Source organism: Pinus tabuliformis, chromosome 3_1 (genome assembly GCF_031772625.1).
Source record: "Pinus tabuliformis cultivar Carrire ecotype Pingquan chromosome 3_1, CPIR1, whole genome shotgun sequence".
NCBI lineage: Eukaryota > Viridiplantae > Streptophyta > Pinopsida > Pinales > Pinaceae > Pinus > Pinus tabuliformis.
This window is the reverse complement of record NC_142301.1, coordinates 628,231,941-628,259,130: the sequence shown is the minus strand read 5'-3', so window position 1 is coordinate 628,259,130 and position 27,190 is coordinate 628,231,941. Positions and strand designations below refer to the sequence as shown.

General features: G+C 40.1%; 1 protein-coding gene across 1 annotated transcript; it reads left to right on the top strand.

The window, feature by feature from the left end:
* The first annotated feature begins 6,940 nt into the window (after positions 1-6,940).
* Positions 6,941-7,405, top strand: LOC149188614 (putative pectinesterase/pectinesterase inhibitor 51). The gene has a single exon (XM_089410016.1). It carries the CDS (start codon positions 6,941-6,943, stop codon positions 7,403-7,405), a length of 465 nt encoding a protein of 154 aa, XP_089266142.1.
* Positions 7,406-27,190: the final 19,785 nt, after the last annotated feature.

Here is a 27,190-nt window from a genome sequence, read left to right as displayed (position 1 = left end):
CGCCCATTGCTGCGTTGCTCTCCTAACTTCTGCATTTTTCTATTTTGTCATAGCTGAGTTGTGTCCCCCTCTTTGCTAGCCCTGAGCACTGTTGAGGCATCAATAACTATCCAGAGGTCATTTCGTATGGTTGTCACAAGTTTGAGGTGAGCCTTAAAGGCCATTGACGATAATCGCGCTAAAGAAAATCTGATCCTGCGTATTTCCAGGTGAATTAACGATTTGTTGAGCCGTTTGAATGCTTTGTGGTTTTGTTGGTTATGTAATATGTGCTTAACCCAGGCAAAGGATGGAGTTAGATTGGAATCATGGCAATGGAGTTAGATTGGAATCATGGCAATGTTTGAGGAAGGAAAGATCGGATTCCCTTCTTTGTATCTTCCTCATTTCTCCAGATCACAGACCTCTTTTCAAGTTTCCCCTCAGTACAGAGTAACAATAATGGTTTGTACATTTCTGTGGTGTGGTTTTTGTGAGTATGGATTCCAATATTCCACAGTGTTCATTTTTTACAAAGAAGAAAAACAGAAGTTATAAATATGATATGGAGTGATGTCAAGTTTTTTATTATTACAATTCATTATTCTTATTTTATTATTTAATAAATTATTTATTTTTAATTCTTTTTATGTTTTTCTATTTTAATTTAATATTGATTTATGAAATTTAATTATTGTTAATAAATTTTAATGTGAGTTATATTGTATCTAATAATATAAATTATGATGTTATTATTACTACTTTTATATAAATTAAATTTTAATTTTATTTAATTACACCGTAAGGCGTTTCCCTCTGAGATCAACTCCCCTATCTGCCTACCTGTCAACTTGTAACCCACAGGATTATATGTTAGACGATTGCAACAATTTCAGCCGTTGATCTGGGTTGCCCAAACGGTTTGGACGTTTCATCTAATAGTTTCATCCGGACAGCAGGGTTTGTACCTCAGATCAAACGCTTGCCTTCGCAGATCAACACTTGCCCTCGCTCTGGATTTGGTTTCAGGCTCGCTGTTCTTGGCGGTCTTCGTATTTTTCCTCTGCGTAACTCCACTGGAAGATTCGTTAGCTGCATCGGGGGAGACAAGCATTGCTGCTGAGCTGGGGAAGGGACAGAGATGGAGATCCCCAGGACAGATAACGCTTTGACGGAGTGGTTGAATCAGGGGAGGCAGGCCTGCCCCCTGAAATCCGTCGATTTTGCAGAAGAAAACTCCTGTTAAGTTTCTCCGCTTCCTTTCTTGAAGATTCTACCCATTTCCTGGTATTTGTATAAATGCTCTCCTGTCCGTCCAAAAACTTCAGCAAATTCATCTCTCCAGGTCTGTGAAGGAGGTCTCACATTCAAGATCGACATTCTTTCAGTCATTTCGTCCGCAGAAGATCCAGTGTTCTTGATCCCTTCTCAATGGATTTTCGTGATCCTTTGGAATCTGAGAATTTTCCATTTTAGGGGACATGCGGCATCGTGCAAGGAAGGAGTCAACATTAATAACCAACATTCAATGCCACTAGAAACTTCTGATGCTTACACCTTCAAGGTTGATCCTCTAGATATTCATCATACATATTACAGGGTTTTTGTTCCTTTAGTTTTCTGGATTTGTTAATATTTAGGGCCTGGTGTTTATCGGTTGGTCTTGGCAGGTAAGGAAACTTCTGTCACATACACCTTCGAAGCAAAAAAAAGAGTTTCCCTGACCACAGGTCTCACTTCCAAAAGATCCCAATTTTTAATCGTTTGCCTGTCGTTTCGTCGTTTCTTTTGTTAGTTTCCAATTCGCAGCCAGAAGGAGATGGTGCAGTTGTTAGACAAAGTATTTCTGGAATTTTTTAGGTTTTTTCTTTTTCTTTTCAAAGGTCTTGTGTTTCGATTTCATCATATTTTTGGATATCGATATGCATGCAGGCCTGAATTGAAGAATTTGGATCTTTTCCTGGGCGAATTTTCAGGTTAATTTTATTACAGGGTTTTTGTTCCTTTAGTTTTCTGGATTTGTTAATATTTAGGGCCTGGTGTTTATCGGTTGGTCTTGGCAGGTAAGGAAACTTCTGTCACATACACATTCGAAGCAAAAAAAGAGTTTCCCTGACCACAGGTCTCACTTCAAAAAGATCCCATTTTTTTAATCGTTTGCCTGTCGTTTCGTCGTTTCTTTTGTTAGTTTCCAATTCGCAGCCTGAAGGAGATGGTGCAGTTGTTAGACAAAGTATTTCTGGAATTTTTTAGGTTTTTTCTTTTTCTTTTTCAAAGGTCTTGTGTTTCGATTTCATCATATTTTTGGATATCGATATGCATGCAGGCCTGAATTGAAGAATTTGGATCTTTTCCTGGGCGAATTTTCAGGTTAATTTTATTATTCGGCACTGTCCTTGGCGGTGAAGCTGTCCTTGCTTGGCGACGATGGAAAACCGGGATTGCATTGCGGAAATGAGGAGATCCCTCCCTTCTGGTTGATGGTAGTCTATCTTAATTGTATATGGATGGATGGATGGGATAGATATTTCTTTTATATGGATGGGATAGATATAGGCGTAGCCTGAAGGAGATGTTGCAGTTGTTAGACGATGTATTTCTGGAATTTTTTAGGTTTTTTTCTTTTTCTTTTCAAAAGTCTTGTGTTTCGATTTCATCATATTTTTGGATATCGATATGCATGCAAGCCTGAATTGAAGAATTTGGATGTTTTCCTGGACAAATTTTTAGGTTAATTTTCTTATTCGAGACTGTCCTTGGCGGTGAAGCTGTCCTTGCTTGACGAGGATGGAAAACCGGGATTGCATTGCGGAAATGAGGAGATCCCTCCCTTCGGGCTGATGGTAGTGTATCTTAATTGTATATGGATGGATGGATGGGATAGATATTTCTTTTATATGGATGGGATAGATATAGGTATTTCTTGATATTTGTAGATAGATTTTCTCCAGCAAAATAGATTAAGGTAGGCCAAACCTAACCAAGACCTTCACGGATCATTGTGAACTGGGGGGAAAGGATTACAGAGCAATCCTAGATAAGCGATAATTATGGAAGGGGTGGAATCAAATGACTATACCGTCTAAGTATTTTTGGAATTTTTGAGTTTTTTTTCTTTTTCTTTTCAAAAGTCTTGTGTTTTGATTTCATCATATTTTCGGATATCGATATGCATGTAGTTGTATATGATTATTGATTGGGATTTTGAAGATGCATTTGATGATTTGGCAATACTGTACACTTGTCATTGTTTTTATTGAGAATTTTTTCAGTTTCAATTCATCACATCATTGGTTGTATTGAGAAATTTAAAAAAATTAATTCCCAATTGCAAAACTTAATTCATCATTAATTGAATTAAGAATGAGAAGAAAGGATTTTGGGATTGAATAATAATTACCCTCGTCCTGCCATTGTAATATGAAGAAAGGATTTAGGAATTGAATAATAATTACCCTCGTCCTGCCATTGTAATATGTATATGATTTAACCAGTAAAATGATTTGAGCCACTACCGAACACATTGCAATTACATTTCTCTGAATGAGATATTTTAAACTCAACTCTCCCACTCATCCAAAGAACCCCAAACAACCAACATCCTTATCATCGAAGGCAAAGAGCTTCTTTCATTGCCAGAATTATGATTTATGAGATTGCTGTAATTTTCTTTGTGCTCATGAGTGGCATGTAGGTGTATATGAATATTGGGATTTTGAAGATGCGTTTGATGATTTGGGACTACTGTCCACTCGTCATTGCTTTTATTGAGAATTTTTTCAGTTTCAATTCGTCATATCATTAATTGTATTGGGAAATTAAAAAAAATTAATTGCCAACTGCAAAAGTCATCATTAATTGAATTAAGAATGGGAAGAAAGGATTTAGGGATTATAATATCTGAAGATTGTTATCTTTAAAGTATTATAAAATGAGTTTAGATATTTATATAGCAATAATAATATTAAGTGACTTTGAATAGTAGTAATTGTCTCAAATTTTGAGATTTTTGTAACCATTTATTCATCAATTGCAGCAGAAATGGGTTACAGGCCTACTGTTAAAAGGTTTGTGTGTATAATTCTTGCTACTATGCTGTCTGTTGATCATCAGTTTGTGTTGGGTGAGTTTGACTACAAAGTTGCTTTGCATAAATCTATTCGGTTTCTGGAGGCTCAACGTACTGTCCAGCAGTAGCAAGAGGATAAGGTGGAGAGGAGATTCTGCTCTCACAGATGGACAAATCCAAAATGTAATAACAATATTTTCTCATTTTGGTATTACCATTTATTCCTAAATGTTTTAGAAATGTTGTTTCCTGACTAGATCCGGTAAATCCTTCTGCTTCGGCCATCAAATATCAGAGAGTAGCCCAGTCAAAAGTTGCTTGTATTTCTACAATGGCACGCATTTCTTACAAGCTTACTCTGCAAGCCGTCTTTCTGTTCTGGCTTTTCACATCCTTCCCCTTGTTTGCTGCAGTTAAGTGGGCTTGTATTCTTCTGTTCTTAATTGCTTGCTTTTGATGTATCCCTCGAGAATCAGGGTGCTCTGCCCCTGGGGTGTAAGCAGATTTTTAAGTGTTCTATAGTCCTGGGCTATGTCACTAGGTTGAAAGCCAGAGGATAGGGTGGGTATGTTCCTGCAAGGCTTTCCGACCATTAACTCAATTGTATTACTATGCACTTTTTCCTGCAGGAGCAAGGCATGCTAGGATATTCAAATCACAGGTTCAAATCCTTATCATGGCAGTCTGTCTGTGTAAGGTTTTTTGAAGAGTAAAACTCTATGAATTGGTGTTGTGGTTGCGGGAGGGCAAAGGCTATGGTGTATAGCTAAACCTTTAGCTTATGAGAGTGACTTGATGGTGAATATCAACTATGCATGTTCCCAGTTTGGAGTAGACTGCTCAGCGCTGCAGAATGGAAATCCATTCTATTAGCCCAATACTCCAGTATCACATGCAGTTGTTGCAATGAATTTGTAGTTCCAACACTATAGACGTAATTACTGGAATTGCTACTTCGACAACTGGACTTGTGGTACTGACCAGTCCAAGTAAGTATTATTCTTTAATGCCAAAAGCCATGCCAGTTTTTCTTTGAATAACTTACCATAGATTTTGCCTCTGCAAGGATCTGCAAATCTCTACCACACAGTTTGTAGAGCACTTTCTCTTGCCATAATCATTCTACATACATACTTTCATAATTCTGGGCAGCTACAACAGAGGATATTCTCTCAATACTGGAGAATTTCTTTGTTCAGTAGGGTTAATTGAGAGTGTTTTTTTAGTGTGCAAGTTCTGAAAACTGTGAATATATATCGCAGTGAGTGATGAGTGGGAGATTGTTACAAAAGCTTTGAGATTGGTTATATCCACATCTCCAATAAATAAATGTCAGCAAATTCAGATTCCAAATTAAGAAATTCAACAATAGTGATTTTAATGTGTTTATAAAGATAAACCGGAGATTTTTTCCAAAAATCTTGGAGTGCATTATCAGCATTTAGCATCTTTAGTAAGGAAATTCAACGATAATGCTATTGATATGTTTACAAGGAAATACAGTGTTTCTATATGGGTCGTTTGGTGAGTATTATTGTATGTGACTACGTAAATTATGTACAAGCCCACGATGTGTATCAATGCTCCTCTCGTGGGAGTCCTAGCTAAGCTCCATAGCAACAACATGGAATCACAGTTTGAATTCAAAAAGTTATGATAGTTTTCACAATGAAAATAACGAATTTAATGATGCTAATTGTTGGAAGTTGTCTTAAATTTTGAGATTTTTGTAGCCATTTATTGATCAATTGCAGGAGAAATGGGTTACAGGTCTATTGTTTATTGCAGGAAAAATGGGTTACAGGTCTACTGTTGAAAGGTTTGTGTTTATAATTCTTGCTACTGTGTTGTCTGCTGATCACCTCGGGACTGAGTTGAAGCAGCTACACAAGATTTTGACGGTAATTCCTAGGATACGTTGGATTTTATTGAGTGTGAGAGTGACTGCCATTATTTCATTTCAGAACGCATTTAGACAACTATCCCCCTCAAACTCCTTTGATGGCACTCTTACCTGGGGCCGAAGACGATGCGGTTGATATAGTGGAGAGAATTCTTAGATTCAACACCTGGTGTGGTTCTACTGGAGCTTATTACGCTTCTTACTGGTAGGCAGCCCATTGAATTGGAAACCCTTAATCATGTTTCATTCACAGACGGTGATTGGTCAAAGGCATTTATCGCGGGAAGGTCATATGTTCGATCCCACAAATAAATAAAGAATGGCTCCTCTTAACACGGTGTACATTGAGTACCCTGTTCAGCTCGGTCACAACCCTGCAATTAGAGAAGAGAAATGGAGGAAAAGGGCAAACAAAAGTTGTAGAGAAGCCTTCTATTTGGGCACCAGCAGTTGCAGTGTTGTTAAGTTTTTTTGGTTTCTGGATTGATCCATAAACTCCTTTTCTGCTGCATCACAAAGACGAGAACACCCACTTGGGAAGTTATAGCTTTCTTCATCTTTCACAGTTTGTGCATGTCCATTGAAGTCGGTATTAGCGAAGCGTCGGCTTGTCTCATGATTCCAAATTCAAAATAGATTGAGCTTTCATGTAACACAGAAACGTAATCATGAATTTATACAAATTATACTGATGTATGAAGAAAGCATGAAAACTTCGTATTTTCATTCGACTAATATCATGTGCTACTATTTTAAACGTGAAAGAAATAACCTTTCCTATTTATAGATTCAAAATTTTGTTTTAAAAATTCAATTCAAATACCTCTAGTCTAGTTTAGTTTAACATATAGTCTAGTTTAGTTTATAGATGCCTCTTGAGGAACAAAAAAATCAAATCTTCATATACCTAGTTATCTTTTTAGGAAAAGAGATGCCAAAAAAAATCTCAAAAACTTAATCGCTATGTAACTTAACCTGTTCTTACAGTCATGAGCTTGACCAGCAATGCCCTTAGCATGGTAGATGCTCTGGATACATACGGACAGAATATGGTCCTATGGAGGCCTCCAAAAACAGAGAGATCATCCAATTCCTCTAGTACTGCAGATTATTACCATCATTATAATCAAATTTGGGATGTATTAGAGGTTGATAAATTGGTTCCCGATGTGATTGTGTCCAAGGATGAATCCTCTATGAGTATTCAACAGGCGGTGAACAGTGCACCGGATAAATCTGAGCGGAGATTCGTGATACATATAAAGGCTGGGGTGTATAAGGAGATTGTTAGGGTTCCTCCCAGTAAAACTAATCTTATGTTTGTGGGTGATGGCATGGGGAAGACTGTGATCACGGGGTCTATGCGTGTGCCATCCCTGCCTGGTGTTCCAAGTACATATGGCTCTGCAACTGTTGGTAATGCTCATCATTGTTCCTCTTCCTCTTCATATTAAGTTGGAATTTATTTCTTTGCCTGAGTTTGGTTTTGTTATTGTGTTTGATCATGGTGTGGTTCCTGGCAGATTTGAGATGCCTTGAATTGAAATTGGAAAATCTGCTCTTCCAACATGTTTTGATCATTACACATGGTTCTTGCGGACCACATCCCTCTGTGATTTTTCGGGTCAACCTTAGTCCATATTCTCTCCTCTCTCACCTTTTGTCACTAATTCACCCCAAGAGACATTAAAAGAGCTGTTAGGATCTTGAGCACTAGCAAAGAAGTAGATGAGTAAGGTCTGCAAGTTGAATTTGCATTGGCTTTCCCTCTTCATGGTCTCAAAATATCATCCACCCCATCTTCCAATTGAAGGATACTTCTGATAGAAATAATTACAGGAATATTATGATTGGGCGTGCCTTTGTCGAACTCTATGTTATGGGTGTGAACGTGTGGCTTTCTCAACATATAGAGAGGAACAAATTCAAAGCTATGGGGCAACCAAGTCTTAGAAGAGATTATGAAACTAGTGACCACATTTTTAGCCTGTGTGCTATTATCAAGGAAGTTGACGTCCCTCATCTAAAGTCCTGTTGCTTTGTGGATTTTCAGAAGGCTTTTGGACTCTGTTCCAAGGGAATTATCGTTCTGGAGACTACGTGAAATTGGCATCTTTGAGTGTCTCATAGTTGCTTTCATGAAATTCCATGGGATATACATTAATGGGTTAGAGCATAACCGAGCGAGTACTTCCACAAGGGAGATGTTTACGTTTTACACCATGTTTTGTTTACCTTATTCTTATTTGCAGAGGATCTGATCCTTTTAGCCTCCTCCCCTAGGGACATTCAGAGATAGCTTGATGCCCCTGCCAATGTGATGGTCATAGAATGATGGTGGTGAACCTTAGTGAAACTGAGGCTGTGATTTAAATATCCAAGAGCACCCTAACAAACTTCCACTTCTTCTTCAAAGGAAGCGAGGTGGAGATTACCATTGCTTATACATCTATGGGATCTGATCCATAGCCCTTAGGTTTAGCTTAAGGCATGTCTTTCAACCCAAACTTAGAAAGGGTTATAGGTCTCTCTCCATGCTTGACCGAAAATACTTCCATATGCATTTTCAGAACATCTCTTCTGAGATGCATTTTTTGACACAATTAACAGACCTATAGTACTATATGGTGTTGAAATCTTGGGGCCTACCTCGTTACCACCTGACTGCGCGCAGGTTGAGACAGTCCAATTCCTCATGCTACAGTGTATGATTTAGCATAAACAAACAGTTCCATAACCCATTGTACAAACAGTTTGGCATTCATCCCTTTTTCCTTGAGAGCATTTTTGGACTTGTCTTCTTTCTTCACGGGAAACTCCTATCTGGCCCTTTGCCTTTTTTAGATTGCCTCCACAGGCCCCTTTGTCTAGCGAATGTGCTGTTTTTTTAAAGGCGTCTTCAGTTCTTCAAAGAGTGCCTCCCTCCTTTTAGCTATTCTCTAGATGCCCTAGTGACATCCTAGCCCCTGAATGGAGATAAACATGGATATCAAAGAGGACATCTATCTACAGTAAATTCAGGTCACTTGGATTGAATCCCACAACGGTTTCACAATCAAATGACCTTCTACTATGATCACTTATTGTACAAGTATGATCTAGGAAGCAATTCTCTTTGATACATTTGCAGATTTTTATGGGTCTTCTTGCAGAACCCAAAGGGCTTTAAACGCTTGTTCAATTCTGTGGCCAAGGAATCCACTACCATTGCTTCCAATTCCTTCTGCATGGACATAAAGTGTGACCTTTCTGCCATGTTGCTAAGAACTACTGGATAAAAATGCCAAACCACAACACTGAGGGCCTGCATGCTGGTTAAACTTAAAAGCCTGAGGAAAGGTAGAGATTTGGCTGACAAGACTTCTTTGGAGACAATCAATTGTGAAAATGACCATCCAATTAATGAGAGAGAAATTTTCTACTTGAGTTCAACCCAGATTAATTCCCTTGCAAAGGAATGCTGATCTAGAAAGCATCAACAAAATACAAATGAGAGGAGAAGGAAACAATCAAAATCCAGCAGTGCTTGGAATGCAATCCGTCATTTGCAAGGGAAGCAATAATGCTTTTCTTCATATTGTAGGTTGCTGAAAAGAAGAGAGCAATAACATTTATTTTTGCAGATTCTGCACTTCTTTCATCCTATTAAAGCAGCAAAAAAATTAATTATCATTTTACATTTTAAGAATAAGATATTTGGAACCCTTTCATATGATAGGTGTAATGTCTTTCAACATGCATTGGGGTTTGTAAGTTTGAGAAATTTCAATGGGCATATGCTAAAATCGGATCCTTTGTTTATTCTGATAACTAGATAAATATGTGTATGCTATTTCTAAACAAAGACGGAATTTAATACTTACAATTACCATCGTTCTTTGGTTTTGAACTCTTATCAAAGGAAAATTCAATCAATCCATATTCCTCGATCCCACTAAATCTTGTTTTAGATGTTGAGGATTGCTAATTTATTTGTTTTCACAATTGTAGCTGTAAATGCTGATGGCTTCTTAGCACGGGATATAACATTCGAAAATGCAGTAGGCCAGGTCGTCAACAAGCGGTAGCCCTAAGAGTAGATAGTGATCACTCTGCCTTCTACAACTGTGCCTTTCTTGGCCACCAGGATACATTGTACACTCATATTCTTCGTCAGTTCTATAGAAACTGCAGAATAGAAGGCACTGTTGACTTCATATTTGGAGACTCGGCAGCCATCTTTGAAAACTGTCTCATTCTGTTGTGTCCTCGTCAAATAAACTCAGACAAAGGATCATCAGATCTTGTCACTGCATAGGGTCGAACAGATCCAGCCGATCCCACAGGATTTGTTTTCCATAACTGCACTATCAATGGAACTGAAGAATATATGAGGGCTTACTATGCCAACCCAAAAACTTACAAAGGCTATTTGGGTCGGCCATGGAAGATGTACTCCAGAGCAATCTGCATAAATTCATATTTGGGAGAGGCCATTAGCCCTGAGGGATGGATGCCGTGGATAGAGGACTTTGCTCTTAACACGCTTTACTATGGGGAATACCAGAATTATGGGCCGGGGGCTAAGGTTTCTGGAAGAACGCCATGGTCTAATCCGATACTTGAGACAAATGTAGGAATGTATACTGTTGGAAACTTTATACAGGGAGACGAATGGCTGCCAGATACAATCAATAAATTCAAAAACAAAGGTTGGTTACTATGCAATCTTCTAATGCGTGATTTTCTTCTACATTGTTGTTGTTCCCTGATGATGATGAAGAATTCAACGGGAAGCAATGGGACTAAAAATTCTCAGACAGTTGCAACCCAAAAATCCATGAGCCACATTGTTTCCTTCTATCACTGTTTCATCTGTCTTTGGAGTATTGCAATTTCAATCTGCTATGAAGGAGCCACTTGCTTTTCATTGGAGGAAAATGTTATTTGTACTTGTCTGCAATTTTTGCTGCACTATTTTGATCGACATTGATGACCAAAATGGCAGAATAATTTTGTACCTGGTGCAGAGGAAAGTTGTTTTGTTACTGGGAAAGTTTCAACGCAGCACTGTTTTGTGATTGGGCGAATCCTCCCGCAGTTATGTTTGAAGCATGGGATAAAACTTTTGGAAAAATGTTATGAACTCTAAAGGTTTGGGTGTCTGTATTTGTTGTTGTTTTTTTTTTAAATCACGAAAATTGGTTGAATGAAAATTACAGGGATTTATTGAACCACCAACATAATATTGACTCTCAAGTTTTAAGTAGATATCATTCAAGTTCTCAATATGTTCTTAATATAAAAAAAAACATGCAACTTCTTATACAGGCTGACTGTAAGTGCAGAGCGATTTGGTGAACAGAAGCAAAAACCAGTCTATCGGTCAGCTTTCTGGTTATAGAGGACTCTACGACAACATTACAGCATACTTTTTAAACTAACCAAAAGACTTTTAAAAGGCTTGAAATAAAAACCGGACCTAGAAAGTTATAAAAGTCTGACCTTCCTGGTATAAGATACAAACTATTATTAACACCAGAAATAAAAAGACAACCACAATGAAGAATAATTTAAACATCGTTGGAACTAATAGATTCTAGAACAATATAAGTTTGGATAATACTTTGATCATTTGAAGAATAAGGTACTTAATTTTTAACAGCATGTTATTCTCGACAACGTGATGGCTTATTCTGTGTGACAATTTGCATACACTCTCTTTGATTTTTCCAAGGAGTGATGTTATTCAAAATATATCTCCCTGTGGGTGTCCTTATGCTGCACACAAGCAATGATGCATTCACTTTTTTCAACTTTATGTATGTTTATCATTTCCATCCATATGATTGTCTTCCCATGATTTCTAAGATGTAATTGAGTTTATATCCATCCAATTGTATTATAGGCTCCTAAACCAATGGTAAGATCAATTATTTTAGATTTGCTGACAGGACTAGATAGACACGTGGGATAAATCTTATATTTATAGTATACTCCTCTTTAACGTTATGAGTTTGTACACATGTTTTAACACTTTCTCAGCTCTCAATAAAAATCAGAACATTGTGGAATTCTTTTAGGATCAGAAGCAACGGTAGGGTTGGAAAAAGCATGTAGCACTTATAATGTATCAAACTTAAAATAAGCCAGAAGTCTCCATTTTATCTGGGATTCCTCTTTGTTCATCCCTTGTCTGACACTAAGGTATATAATGTTCTGAAAAGTCTCATTGTGACATCCACTCATACATGCTAGACAGTAAGGCACACCTCTGTGTTGAGATTCAATTCTAGAACCATAATTGTTTTTGACTTTTATTGATTTTTCTTTGTCAAAAATGTAGATTAGCATTGCCTCAAATTGGCCATTTGTTGATGATAAAAAATAAACACTGGTAAAGAAACAAAATTGCATAAAATTTTGACTTCTTTCTTCTATGCTGTTGTTTCTTATGTCATTTGCATAAACTTTTGACTTCTCTCTTCTATGCTATTGTTTTTCATATCATTGCCTTACGGCGTTTCTTTTGCAACATGTGGTGCAAATGCTAGTTTAATTTCTTTGTTTAATGTTTATAGGAGTTAATACATTACTTCACTATTGTTTAGACTTTGGTCTTATTTAAGATGTGTTAATTAGTTTGTTGTTAATATAATGTTATTTAAAAAGGGTAATATAATTTTATTTATCTATAATTATTTATTTTAATCTCCCTCAAATTATTTATGGTATAATGTTTTTTAATTATTGTTAATATATTCCAATATGACTTTTATTATATTTATTAATATAATTCATGATACTTGTTACCTTTATGTTTTCAAAGTATTGTAGTGAGTTTTTTTATTATTTTTTATTTTATTTTTATTTTATTTTTATTTTAGTTAAATTATAATTTCTTTTATGAATAATTTTACTAATGCTTAGATTAATTATACTTGATGTTAATTCATGCTATTAGCTTATATAAGTATTATTTCTAAATAATGCTTAATATTATTTATTTTTTTATCTTTAGGGTTAGGAGAGGGGTGGAGCTGCTAACCAAGGATTGGGTCCAAAGAAGGGAGGGTTTCAAAAGGGGTTAAAATTCACAAGCGGTGGATCATGAGAGTGTGATAGGGAAGTTTTAAAAGGAGAGGAGAATGTAATATAGGAGATAATTGTGAGGGGTAGGGGCGTAAGGCTGGCATGATGAAGAATGGTAAGGGTGATGAGAAGGGGGGCGAGAATTTTATTCAATGTGGGGGAGAAGGGAAATCCAATTTCTACTAACTTCCAAGCCTCCATCTCTATTAAGGTTGTGCGGGTGCTTGATGATTTCAAGTGCCTCCACACTTTACATTTGAAATGATGTTTTTCGATGGAAATGACCTTTGTGTCTTCAAGGAAGATATGGTTGTTTGTCTTGCGTGCATGCTCAGCTAAAGCTGAAGAACGAGTTCTTTCATTACAGATATTTGCACCATGCTCTTTGAGCCTGATTTTGACAGACCTACATGTTTCCCCAATATAGTGTTCCCCATAGGAACAATTGATCATATAAACACCTTTCTCTTGGAGGTGCTCCGGTTTGTCCTTGACATATTTCATTCTTTGTTTAATAGTCGTCAAGGGTTTGAATGAAGTTTTGATATCTTTCCTCGTGAGAACTTTAGCTAGCTTGTCAGTGACTCCATGAATATATGGAAGGTAAGCATTAGCAGAGGGTTGGTTTTCAGATAGAGAAACGGACAGGGGATGAACAAAGAAGGCATAAAATATGCAGGGCATACGAAGAAGAAACACATGCAAAATATTCTTCTTGAAAGAAGAAAGGCACGAAACAAAGACACAGAGGCTAGATTGGAGATATATCGTTTTAAGAGGAGCAAAAGCAGAGAGAAAATAATGATTTCCATTTTCTGATGATGTCTTCCATGAATTTTATGACAAATATTTTGAGTTTTTTTATGCCTTTCTTTTGGAGGGCAGTTTTGTTATAGACATTTTTGTGCCTTACAGCTCTGAGCATGAAATGTCCATAAACCAAGGGATCCAAAGTCCCTAAAAGTGTTGTTCCTGTCCCTAAAGGAACAAGGTCAGCAAACTACAGCTTCTCCCAGAAGTTCTCCACCAGAAATTGCTCAGAATCAGTCAAATCAGGATCATTTTAGTGGCTCCACTAGCCACCTGCATTGCATAGCACCCTAGTACACTAGCTAGGTGCGTTGCAACGCACCTAAATGCACTACCAGGGTGCGCTGAGCGGGAAATGACAAATGGCAATGCCATTCCACAAGGTGGAAAGACAATGGAAGCTTCCAGAATCTTCCTCCATGACACTTGCCTCACTGAGTTCGACCAAGGATGAGTAAGAGGCTCTCAGCCTCCAGGTGGAAGCAAGAACTGACAGAGAGAAAGGACACTAGTCAGAGGACAAGCTGACTCATCCTCTTTGCATACATCTATAAATGGATCCCTCATCCCAGAGATCCGGAGGCTGGAATTTTGTACATTGCAGAGAATTGTTGTTGGTTTTGAGATTGAGATCAGTGCATTGGGTGATTTATGCTTTGTTGGAGGTGAAGAAGGGATTCCTTTGCTGGGAGATTGATGCTGGATCGGGACTCACTTGGTTGTATCTCCTCCTGGATCTCCTTGTTATATCAATAAAACTATTTGAGTTTCTCCTACATGCTTGTGTATCATTGATGTATGTTGCATTAGTATGTTTAGCTTAAATCTGATCCTAAGCTATTTGTGAATATGAATCCATGTCTTTGTGTAGTTTTCCTCTTCTGTGATCTTGCAGGAACTTGGTGAAGCTGGGCAAGCGAGGGAGCAGGTAGCTGGAAGCTGTCAAAGAGGAGAGATATTGGATCAAAGGACTAGCGCAAGACACAGGTTGGTTCATCCTAATCCTCTCCGTTTATAGTTCATAAAGAAGAATACAAAAGTAGTTTTCTCTGTTTGTTGCTAAGGCACTGTCACACCTTAGGTGGATAGGGTCGTCCTGAATAGGCACTTTTCCCCACAACAAAATGGTGACTCCACTGGGGATGATTGTCTAATTAGTTTATTTGTGCTTCTCTTGCTGTTTGTTTCATAGACTTAGAAGTAGCAATCGAACTGCATTTGCCATTTTCAAATGCAAAGTAGACAACTACTACTTCAATCCACTCACTGGATTTGTTTATGATTTGAACAGTGGATTCACAAATGATCTGATTTCCCTTTGTGATAGCTCTTAGTCCTCCTTTAAATCGTCCCTCTGATTGTACCTTACTGATTGCTTTTACTTGGCCAAAAACCATAGGTTAAACTGCAAACCGTGACCCAGAACCCGGTTAGAAGTCTCGTTTCTGCCCCAGCGTAGGCTCTGTGAAGAGGTTCTGCATTTCAACGCAGGTCCCGAGAGGGCTACCTGCGCTGCAATTCAGTTTCTCTGTGCAACAGGTGCGCTGATCAGCCTTGCCCTGTGCAGCTGAGGTTCTTTGCTTCATTTTGTCCAGTTTTGTCTCTGATTTTTGCAGCCTGTGACCAGTGAGTGTACCTATCTGAAAACCCCTTTTCTCTGCCTTAATTCCGCCTCCTTTGTACAAAAAGACTGTAGGTGTTTTTGTGTGTTTGTGGCATCATTTACAGTTTTCCATTGCAAAAGTGAAATAGTCACACTGTCGTCCTTTGATTTAGATCTGTCGTAACTGTCGATTTTGGTCTTAGGAGAAAGTTTATTTGCTGTTGACAGTCGATTATGCTTTTACTTTTGCCCTTGGTTTGAATTTGTGTCTTTCTAGTGTCAAAACAAGTGTTTATTTCGAAAATCGTAAAGTGTCGTAATCTTCTCTACCTTTTGATTTCGAAAAGAAGCTTGTTTGTGTTTATCATTTGAAAGCGAATTCAGATTTGTACATCAACTTTCTTTTTAGGCATCAATATTAAGAAAGTGAAAAACAAATACATGCACTTGTGCATTTGCATATTGATAGTTTGTATGGCTTGATTTAGGAAAAAGTGCATTTACAGTGTGCTCTTTGCTCTTTGAGAAAAGATTGTGTCTTTCTTTTCCCCTTGTAGCTAGGATTTTCATTGTCGAAAAGAGATAAAAGATTTGCTTATCATCTTTAGATTGCATTTAGGAATTACATCTACATCTCGTGGTGAACCCAAAAGGCAAACTTCTAAGAAAGATCAACTTAAAATAAATTGAATGAATCTAACAACGCTTTGGAACTTAACGCACAACATAGAGGTCTAGGCTAGAGACGTGTTCCGGCATCGTAAAACCTGGTAACTGTTGGCCTCACTGATGGTTGGGTGATTCCTCCACTGTGAGATGATAAGTGCCAGTACGGATTTGTGCTCCCACGTACCGTCGAGTATATATTGGGAGACCCCTATAGGCTTAAAACCTTTTATCCATAGGAAGCCGTGTCGGCCGCCCTACTGATCGCAATGCACCGAACACAGCATTCGGGAAGATTGACTGTCGTACCGTAAAACGTATTCTGCAGTTTTGTGATTGGTTTGGCACACCCTCTACCTAGATCTCCAGAGCAGTCCCTTTCGTTCCTTTTCAGACTCCTTAACGGAAAAGGTCCATCTGAGCACTTGTCACTTCAGGCTCATTAAAATCGAAGGAGACTAGAGTCATCTTTTGTTTTTTCTCGACTCTTTAAAATTGAAAAAACAAGTTGTGTCTAAAGCGTCTAAAAATTTATTTTAAACGGAATATTCATCACCCTTTTCCTACGTTGATTTTTAGGTTGAGAAAATGTAGTCTACCAACCAAGGAATTCCCATTGGTGGAAATCCTAGTCCCTTCTCCTCTTGGGGAGATGTTAGTGCACCCCATATGGCCACATTGTCGCTTCCAGGACTGACAATTGGCTTGCCGGTCTGGCTCTTCTCAACCAATGTCATTCAGAACACCACTATTCCTGAACAATCGAATCGGAAATTAGACGAATCCAGAGTTACCCACCAACCTTCTACTTCCTCTAATTCTTCTTCTCCTCCTTCCTCTTCGCTTGATGGGGCTGGCAAAGCCAAAAGTCAGGTTCCTAAGGAGAAGAAGGAAAAGAAGAATAAAGAGAAGAAGAAGAAGGAGCCAAAAGCGAATGGGGGCAAACGAGTGTCGTCTAACGAAACTCCACACACTGCACCGACCAGGCCTAAATCACCATGTGTCATATGCAAGGGAGACCACTTTCACAGAGATTGTCCTTGCATCCCCCGGATACTAAGGGACTGGTCTCCCCGTTTGCACAATCCGGTGTCGTCAACCTCTGGTGATCATGTTGAATGCACACCGTCAACTAGCGAAAGTGAAGCTCCAGGACAAAAAGGGAGAGCTAGATCTCCCTGTAGACTGTGCGAAGGCGATCACGCCATCCACCGTTGTCCCTTCTTAGACGAAGCTAAAAGAGTTTTGGATGATCGTCCGGTTTCACCGTTACGACTTCCTCCTGGATATAAAAAACTCTTGCCGAGTCCTTCGTTAGTTGAGAATCCAGCTGGCCCGCTCAAGTGGTCGGTTGAAGCGCCTGTCATTGAAGATAAACCAGCTGAATCCATACCAGACGAAAGTCAAAAGGTCGAGGCGGCAGTTGACCCGGTCTTGCCTTCAGAGGTTCTATCTTCGAATGATACCGTCACTGAAGAAAACAAGGATGACACCATCCAAATTCTCTTCATCAACACAGACTCCGACGAACAAGGGGGCAATTTACCCATTCCTTTACCGCAGGAAGGAAGTTCGTCAGAGCCGTACCCGGCCGTCTACTCGGTCCCACCTCCAAGCAACCTAGTTGTCTCCTTCGACTGGAATCAACTAGGCAGACCCCGTTTACCAGCAAGCATACCATTCAGAATTATCGTCCAAATATATAGAATGGTCATGGCTGGTGTTGTGGGGAAAAGTATCCGACTCGGATGACCCTATCCCTACTCTAAAGGTGACAGTCTTTAGCAACAACTGAAAGTAAAGCTTTAATGTTTTCCTTTATGAAAGTACAGAGAGAAGGAAGAAAAGATTAACCAACCGGTGTCTTTCGCTTTTGTCGATCCTTATCCTCTCTCTTTGTCTCTTGTTCCCAGCTCCTTGCTCCCTTTGCCGGTCCAGCTACACACAGATCCTGCACAACAGAGAGAAGAAGACTACAAGATACATGTACTCATAACTGATGCATGGATTAGAGTGAATCAAATATACAAGTAAATACAATACATCAATGCAATACAAGTATATAGGAGAACATTCAAAGCTTTATTGATAAAAGTAACAGGGTTCTGAGAAGGTTACAACCATCAATGGCTCCAATCCAGCAGCACCTCCCCAGCAGCAAGAAGTCTCCTCTTCACCTCTAGAAAAACAATCACCCAATAGCTCTAACTGTAAACCAACAGCACTTCCTTACTTTGCACAAAATTCCAGCCTCCCTAGACCTCATAGAAGAGCTCTATATATAGGAGAGAAGAAGCGAGGATGAGTCAGCTTGAGGCTGGCATAGAGCTGACTAGTGTCCTCTCCCTCTTCAGTTAATCTTCAGTTCTTGAGTCCACTTGGAGATCCTTGCTTACACATGGTGATCAAGTATCTCTTACTCATCACAGGGCGAATCTCATGAACCAAGTGTCAGTTTGGAAGCTTCCTGGGCAGTTGACACCTTGCAGAATGACTGTGCCACTTGGCCAATCTCGCCCAGCGCAGGTAGCCTTCATTAGATTTGACTTCCAGCGCAGGTACAAGGAGGAGCAGTTGCATTCCAGCGCAGATGCTCAGTGTAGCAGCTGTCATGATCCAAAATTAGCCTGTTTTGAAGTGTTTTCAGGTGGAGAACTGATTGGAAGTGCTGTGGTTTGATGACCTTGTTCTTTTCGGGGTAAGAACAACATGTTTAGGGACTGAGGATCCCTGTAATTATTGACATTTCATGCTCCATGTCGCGAGGCACAAAAATGTCTATAACAGTTGCCCCCTAAAGTATGAGGCCGTTTATCGGGTGAAATGCTTTATCTAGAGGGTCCGAAGTTCATTCCAGTGCTGAGGAGTGCCCTGTAATACAATACAATACAATACATTATTTTTCATTCTGTTTTCATGATCTAGCTGAGGCGGGCATTCCCATGCTCAGCTTTATAAATACATTTTGGTACATAGAACAGACGATCGTCTGATGGTAGACTGATAATTTTCTGCTGAAATTATCATCCTTTGAGTAGGATGATCATCTGTTGCAATGATGTACATGAAACTCGGTCCTTTTCATTTTTAGAGAGTCTGAAAAGGTACAGAAAGTTCACTCCATAATTCCTTTTTCGTCATCTAATCCCTTAAGTCCGAAAAAGTATAAAACAATACAGAAGGGATGAGTGTTCGGTACTTTTAACGAGCCGAACAAGACAAGCGCTCGATCTTTTTGTGTAATAATCCCTCAGGTCCAAAAAGATTAAAGTTTAAATGAGGGATAGCTCTTCCGGTCCTTTTAACGAGCTGGAAGGCCAAAACTCGGCAAACTTTTCATATTTTACGAGTCAGTGAAAAGAGCTCAAAGAAGACTCGTCTTTTGAGGAACGAGTGATAAACAGGGATAGCAGCAGATTCCAGGTACAAATTGGAATTTTCCAATCACGGCAGTGTCACAAGGATGGCTAGGTGAAATCACTCTTCGCAGCTGTTTCTCAAAAGAGGTAAACACACAAATGGAGGTGAATGATCGGCCAAATGAACAGTGGAGGTGACGGTGCACAAACACGACCAAGGCTTTTATGGCTGATGAATTTACGATCTCAAAAGGTTATTTACCGGTTCGTTTTTTCTGAATGAGCTTGAACTCTGAAGGAAAGCCTGCTCATAAACTTATGTTTATTTTTTAACGAGCATGAACTATGTGCTAAAACTGCTCGGATCTTGCGTTTATTTTTTAACGAGCATGAACTATGTGCTAAAACTGCTCGATATACCAGTCATAATAAGAACGCCTCCTGTGAGATAGCTATTTTTTAAGGAGCTTTATCTCACGAAGCTATGCTCCAATTTTGGCAAGTTTTTACCTTTGCCCCACAGGCTTTCTTCATGTAAGGTCGGAAACGGCTAATCCTACGAGTTTAAAGGGTTAGACCTACGGGTTTAAAGGGAGGACCTAAAAATTTAAAAAATAAATAGTCGTCCCTTGCTTGCATTCCAAAAGTTTGCATGCCCCCAGGTATAGGATAGAATTTCGAGGCTGCCCCTCCTCTCCCCTACTTCTGCTTTTCTTTGGGTGTTCACAGCTACTTGTCATCTTGCCAATCTAATGTTAACGATACTAGTCTTCTCGTTATTTTAAGGGGTCTTATGCGATACTCAGGCTTCCCGTCGGCCCAACTTTTAACGAACAGCTATTTGTGACAAGAGAAGAACACTACTCAAAGATAAAACATTGGTATTATTGAGGGAGGCATGCCTCTTTCTTATTATCCGAAGAGGGTTCTATTCGCTGCCGCAAATCAATCTCTTTCTTCGGCGGTGTCTATCATTGGGTTGTCCAAAGATGGTTACCCTCTGTCACAACAATATAGTCCCCTTCTTTGCAGGCTGCCCCTGCTTATCCTTCAAAACATATGTTTTAATGGGCGAGGCTTGAATTCAAAGATGGCTACTACTTGTCGCAATAAAGGGAATTCCTACTTGGGCAGTGCCCACCTATTTAGACAAAGGTGAATGACTCTTTTGCCAAACACATAACTTTAACAAAAGAATACTATTCCAGAACAACCCCTCTTCCATCCACGGACGGGGTACGGACTAGTCATATTCTTCTGCGGAAATTCTGCCTTATACCCGGGGTTTCTTCTGCCCGAAGCAGACCAGGGTGCATGCCCCCTGGGTTCCAGTCTTTCTTTCCGAATCACTCGCACTCATCGGGAAGGAGGACTGGGGGCGGAGGCGAATCTTGAGTGAACAGACCATTTAGGAATGGTATTTGACTATTTGCGATGCGAGATCCCGGAAACGAAAGTTGGTCTACGAGCTTGACCATCCTTCCTTCGTGTGGAAAACACATTACTCTAAAGAGTGAGGAGATTATCGCTCCCATGCAATAAATATAGTCCCGCCCAAGGAGGAGGTTGTAATCCAAGGGTCCTTGGACGACCATCACGTTCAAATTAATGGTCTTCCCTTTCAATGTAACAGGCACATTGGGGAGGATTCCTAATGGTCGACTGGTTCCTTTATCAAAACCTGAGAGATTTCTTAACTCAGGTAAAAGCGCCGGGGAACCCCGTGCTTTCCAAGCAACAGAGGAAAGGATACTCACAGACGCCCCTTCATCAATGATAGTACCAGCCATGATCATTCTATAGATCTGGACAATGATTCTGAATGGTACACTGGCTGGTAACCGGGGTCTGCCTAGTTGATTCCAATCAAAGGATACAACCAGGTTGCTTGGCGGTGGGACCGAATATACGGCCGGATATGACCCTGATGATGTTCCTTATTGCGATAAAGGAATGGGCGCATTGCCCTGACGCTCATCAGAGTCGGTGCTGATGAAAAGAACCTGGATGGTGTCATCCTTATTCTCTTCAGTGAGGGTGTCGCATGAAGATGACTCTTCGGCGACGGTGTCATTCGAAGATGAAACTTCTGAAGGTAGAACCGGGTCAACTGCCGTATCGACCTTTGGACTTTCGTCCGGTCTGGATTCAGTAGGTTCATTTTCAGTGACTGACGCTTCAGCTGACCACTTGAGCGGGCCAGCTGGATTTTCAACTATCGAGGGATTAGGCACGAGTTTTTGGTATCCAGGAGGAAGTCGTAACGGTGATACCGGACGATCTTCCAAAACTCTCTTCGCCTCACCTAAGAATGGACATTTGTGGATGGCATGATTGCCTTCACACAATAGACAGGGTGATCTTGGTCCCCTTCTTCGTCCTTCACTCTCATTAGTTGACGGATTGCAATCAACATGACAACCAGAGGTTGATGCTACCGGATTGTGCAACCTTGGGGACCAGTCCCTTAGTATCCGGGGAATACAAGGACAATCACGATGAAAGTGGATCCCTTTGCAAATGACACATGGCGATTTAGGCCCGGTCGGTGCAGTGTGTGGGTTTTTGTCAGCTTTCGTCTGCTTGCCCCCAGTCGCCTTCGCCAGAGGCTCCTTCTGCTTCTTTTCTCTCTTCTTCTTTTCCTTCTTCTCCTTGGGAGGCTGACTTTTGCCAGCTCCACCTTGCGAAGAGGAAGGATCAGAGGAAGTATTGTAAGAAGTGGAAGGCTGGTGGGTAGTTCTAGACTGCTCTGACTGTTGATTCGACTGCTCAAGATTAGTGGCGATCTGGACTACATTAGTTGAAAAGAGCCATACAGGTAGGCCAATTGTCAATCCTGGAAGTGACAATGTTGCCATATGAGGCGCACCAACATCTCCCCAAGAGGAGAAGGGATTTGGACTTCCGCCAAGGTTGCTTCCTTGGTTGGTGGGCTCCATACTTTTCAATTGAAAGATCAACGTGGGAATAACAGGTGATTATGTTCCGCTTAAAATAAATTTTATTAACGACGCTTTTAGACACAAACTTGCTTTTTCATGTTTTAAGAGTCGAGAAAAAGCTAAAGATGACTCTAGTCGCCTTCGATGTATTAACGAGCCCGAAGTGACAAATGCTCGGTTGGACTTTTTCAGTTATAGAGTTTGAAAAAGGCCAAAAGAAACTGCTTTGGAGATCTAGGCAGAGGGTGTGCCAAACCTTTCGCGAAACCACAGAATACGTTTTACGGTACGGGTGGTCGATCTTCGTGAATGCTGTGTTCACTGCATCGCGATCAGTAGGGCGGCCGACACGGCTTCCTAAGGATAAAGGATAAATGCCTATAGGGGTCTCCCAATATACGCGACGGTACGCGGGAGCACAAGTCCGTATTAGTGCCACCGACTCTCAGGAGGAATCACCCACCTTCGTAGAGATCGACAGTCACTATGTTTAACGACGCCGGAACACGTCTCTACCTAGACCTCTAGATATTTGCGTTATGTTACAAAGCGTTGTTATGTAAATTGGGTTTATTTTAATGTTGATCTTGCTTAGCAGTTTGCCTTTAAGGATCACCACGAGATGTATATATACAACTTCCTAAATGCAATCTAAGATGAGAATCAAATCTTTTCAATCTTTCAACTTTGAAAACCTTAATCTACTGAGGGAAAAGAAAGACACAACTTTTCTCACAAATCATAGAACACACACTAAAGTGCAAATTTTCCTAAATCGTCAAGCACACAGTCAAATGCAAAATGCACAATGCATGTATTTCTTTTTGTTATCCTTAATGTTGATGTAAGACAGAAAGGAAAACTGTTGTATAACTTTGAATCTAATTTCAAGCAGAAATAAACAAGCTTGTCCAAAATCAAAAGACACCTTAAGATCGACTTGTTTAAACACTGGAAATGTATAGATTCAAACCATAAAGTGAAAAACAAAAAAACTCAAACAGCCATGAATAGTAATAAAACTAGCTCTTAAGATCACAAAGACACTTTTACAGTTCAGGATCTAAGAGGCCACAGCTATACTGGTTTGATTTTCACAATGGGAGACTGTAACTGAAACAAGAAATACTGAAAGAACAATCACAGTTTCATCACACAACTGAGGCGGAATAATGTCAAGGAAAATTGGTTTACAGCAAGTACAATGACAAGCAATCAGCAGCAAAACCACAGTGAAAACAGGGCTAAGACACAGTGGGAAACCTCAGGAAGACATAGTCTAACTGGATCAGCGCAGGCTCTGGTCTGTCAAATTGACTCTCAGCGCAGTTCCCGAAGGGAGTACCTGCGCTGGAATGCAGACTGCCTGTGGACAGCCTGCACTGAGACACGAGAGTTGCGTTTACAAGGAATTCCGGGTCATAAAAAGCTCAAAAATGCACTGTTTTTGCTGAAATAAAAAGCTATAGGTCAAGTACAGGCTAAGGGATGATCAAGAGGATGAAAAGCTATCACAAAGAGTAAAGAGTCTTTTGTAGATAAGCTCTTCAAATCTTGAATTTGCTCAGCAAATGAGCGAGAGTAGCAGTCCCTCTACTTCGCTTTTGATATAGTCAAAAGCTTTTCGATTTGGTACTCTTTTCTTCAAGAAATGAATAGCAAAATACTACAAACACCAACAAGATACTAGGCTCCCCAGCGGAGTCGCCAGTTTGTTGTGGGGAAAAGTATCCGACTCGGATGACCCTATCCCTACTCTAAAGGTGACAGTCTTTAGCAACAACTGAAAGTAAAGCTTTAATGTTTTCCTTTATGAAAGTACAGAGAGAAGGAAGAAAAGATTAACCAACCGGTGTCTTTCGCTTTTGTCGATCCTTATCCTCTCTCTTTGTCTCTTGTTCCCAGCTCCTTGCTCCCTTTGCCGGTCCAGCTACACACAGATCCTGCACAACAGAGAGAAGAAGACTACAAGATACATGTACTCATAACTGATGCATGGATTAGAGTGAATCAAATATACAAGTAAATACAATACATCAATGCAATACAAGTATATAGGAGAACATTCAAAGCTTTATTGATAAAAGTAACAGGGTTCTGAGAAGGTTACAACCATCAATGGCTCCAATCCAGCAGCACCTCCCCAGCAGCAAGAAGTCTCCTCTTCACCTCTAGAAAAACAATCACCCAATAGCTCTAACTGTAAACCAACAGCACTTCCTTACTTTGCACAAAATTCCAGCCTCCCTAGACCTCATAGAAGAGCTCTATATATAGGAGAGAAGAAGAGAGGATGAGTCAGCTTGAGGCTGGCATAGAGCTGACTAGTGTCCTCTCCCTCTTCAGTTAATCTTCAGTTCTTGAGTCCACTTGGAGATCCTTACTTACACATGGTGATCAAGTATCTCTTACTCATCACAGGGCGAATCTCATGAACCAAGTGTCAGTTTGGAAGCTTCCTGGGCAGTTGACACCTTGCAGAATGACTGTGCCACTTGGCCAATCTCGCCCAGCGCAGGTAGCCTTCATTAGATTTGACTTCCAGCGCAGGTACAAGGAGGAGCAGTTGCATTCCAGCGCAGATGCTCAGTGTAGCAGCTGTCATGATCCAAAATTAGCCTGTTTTGAAGTGTTTTCAGGTGGAGAACTGATTGGAAGTGCTGTGGTTTGATGACCTTGTTCTTTTCGGGGTAAGAACAACATGTTTAGGGACTGAGGATCCCTGTAATTATTGACATTTCATGCTCCATGTCGCGAGGCACAAAAATGTCTATAACAGCTGGTACCATCATAGATGAGGGGGCTTCTGTGAGTATCCTTTCCTCTACTGCTTGGAAAGCGCTTGGTTCGCCATTGCTTTTGCCTGAGATGAGAAATCTGACAGGCTTTGATAAAGGAACCAGTCGACCTTTAGGGATCCTTCCCAATGTGCCCATAACATTGAGAGGGAAGACTGTTCAAATGAACGTAATGGTAGTTCAAGGACCCTTGGATTATAACCTACTCCTTGGACGATACTATATTTATTGCATGGGAGCCATCGTCTCCTCACTCTTTAGAGTAATGTGTTTTCCGCACGAAGGAAGAGTGATCAAGCTCGTAGACCAGCTTTCATTTCCCGGATCACGCATAGCAAATAGTCATATACCATCCTTAAATGGTCTCTTCACGCAAGAAATGTCTCAACCCACGGTCCGTCCTCCCGATGAGCGCGAGTAATTCGGAGGGATACGACTGGAACCCAGGGGGCATGCGTCCTCGTCTGCTTTGGCAGGAAAACTTCGGGTATAGAGTAGGTTTCCGCGGGAGAATATGACTAGTCTGTACCCCGTCCGTGATTGAGACAGGGGTTATTCTAGAATAAGATTCTCTTGTCAAAGCTATGTGTTTGGCACTCGTTGTCACTCACCTTTGTCTATCTCGGTAGACATCGCCGAGGAAGTGTTTAATTTGCAACGCGAATGAGACAATCTTTGGTAACCTGAAAGAGGTAGTACCCTTCCTGATAAAACAAATGTTTTGTCAGCTCGAATAAAGGGTGACCCTTCCTGATGAAACAAATGTTTTGTCAGCTCGAATAGAGGGAGACCTCGAAACTCTGTTTTATACCTGGGGGCATGCAAACCTTTTGGAGTGCAAGCAAGGGGCGGCTATTTATTTTTTAAAATTTTTAGGTCCTCCCTTTAAACCTGTAGGCTAACCCTTTAAACTCGTAGGATTAGTCGTTTCCTAACTTGCATAAAGAAAGGATGTGGGGCAAAAATCTAAATGTTGCCGTTTTATATGAGACATTCTTATCATATGACTGGATAATCGAGCAGTTTTAGCACATAGTTCAAGCTCGTTAAAAAATAAATGCAAGACCGAGCAAGTGTTTCAATCCGCGTTTAAGCTCGTTAGAAAATGAACTATCCTCCGGTAAATAACCACCGTGAATGTAACATTATCAGCCATTAAAGCCTTGGTCGTGTTTGCACCGTCACCTCCACTTTTCCTTTGGCCGATCATTCACCTCCATTTGATTGTTTACCCATTTTGAGGAACAGCTGCGAAGAGTGATTTCACTAGCCATCCTTGTGACACTGCCGTGATTGGAAAATTCCAAACCTTACCTGGAATCAGCTGCTACCCATTTTATCACTCGTTCCTCAAAAGATGAGTCTTCTTTAAGCTCTTTTCATCTGACTCGTAAAATATGAAAAGATTGCCGAGTTTTGGCCTTCCAGCTCGTTAAAGCGACCGGAAGTGCTATCCCTCCTCTAGATTTTAGTCTTTTTGGACCTGAGGGATTATTGCACAAAAAGATCGAGCGCTTGTTTTGTTCGGCTCGTTAAAACTATCGAAAATTCATCCCTTCTGTATTGTTTTATACTTTTTCGGGCTTAAGGGATTAGATGACGAAAAAGGAATTCCGGAGTTAACTTTACGTACCTTTTCAGACTCTCTAAAAATGAAAAGGACCGAGTTATCTTTGTCGTTAGACTCGTTAAAAACATTAATAGCGACAAACTTGTCTTTAGGCGAGAACGAGTTTCACTATCGCTAGGCTCGTTAAAACATAGCGATGGGTTTGCCGAAGGGCAAATTATAGAACAAGCATATGTTAATCTCCTCAAGCTTGACAAAAATAAAGAGGTACTGGTCAGTAATGACTGGGGAAAAATTGGGAAAAACTCAAAGAACCTTTGTTGGTAGAAAGTCGCTCTTGAACATGACACTTCCACTCCGTACCAAAATCGGGTTGGGTTGTTTCATTCACCGGTCACATCACCATGGTCACGCCATACC

What these genes read in the sequence shown, in the direction of transcription:
- LOC149188614 (XM_089410016.1), top strand. Translation starts at nt 6,941, where the DNA reads ATGAGCTTGACCAGCAATGCCCTTAGCATGGTAGATGCTCTGGATACA.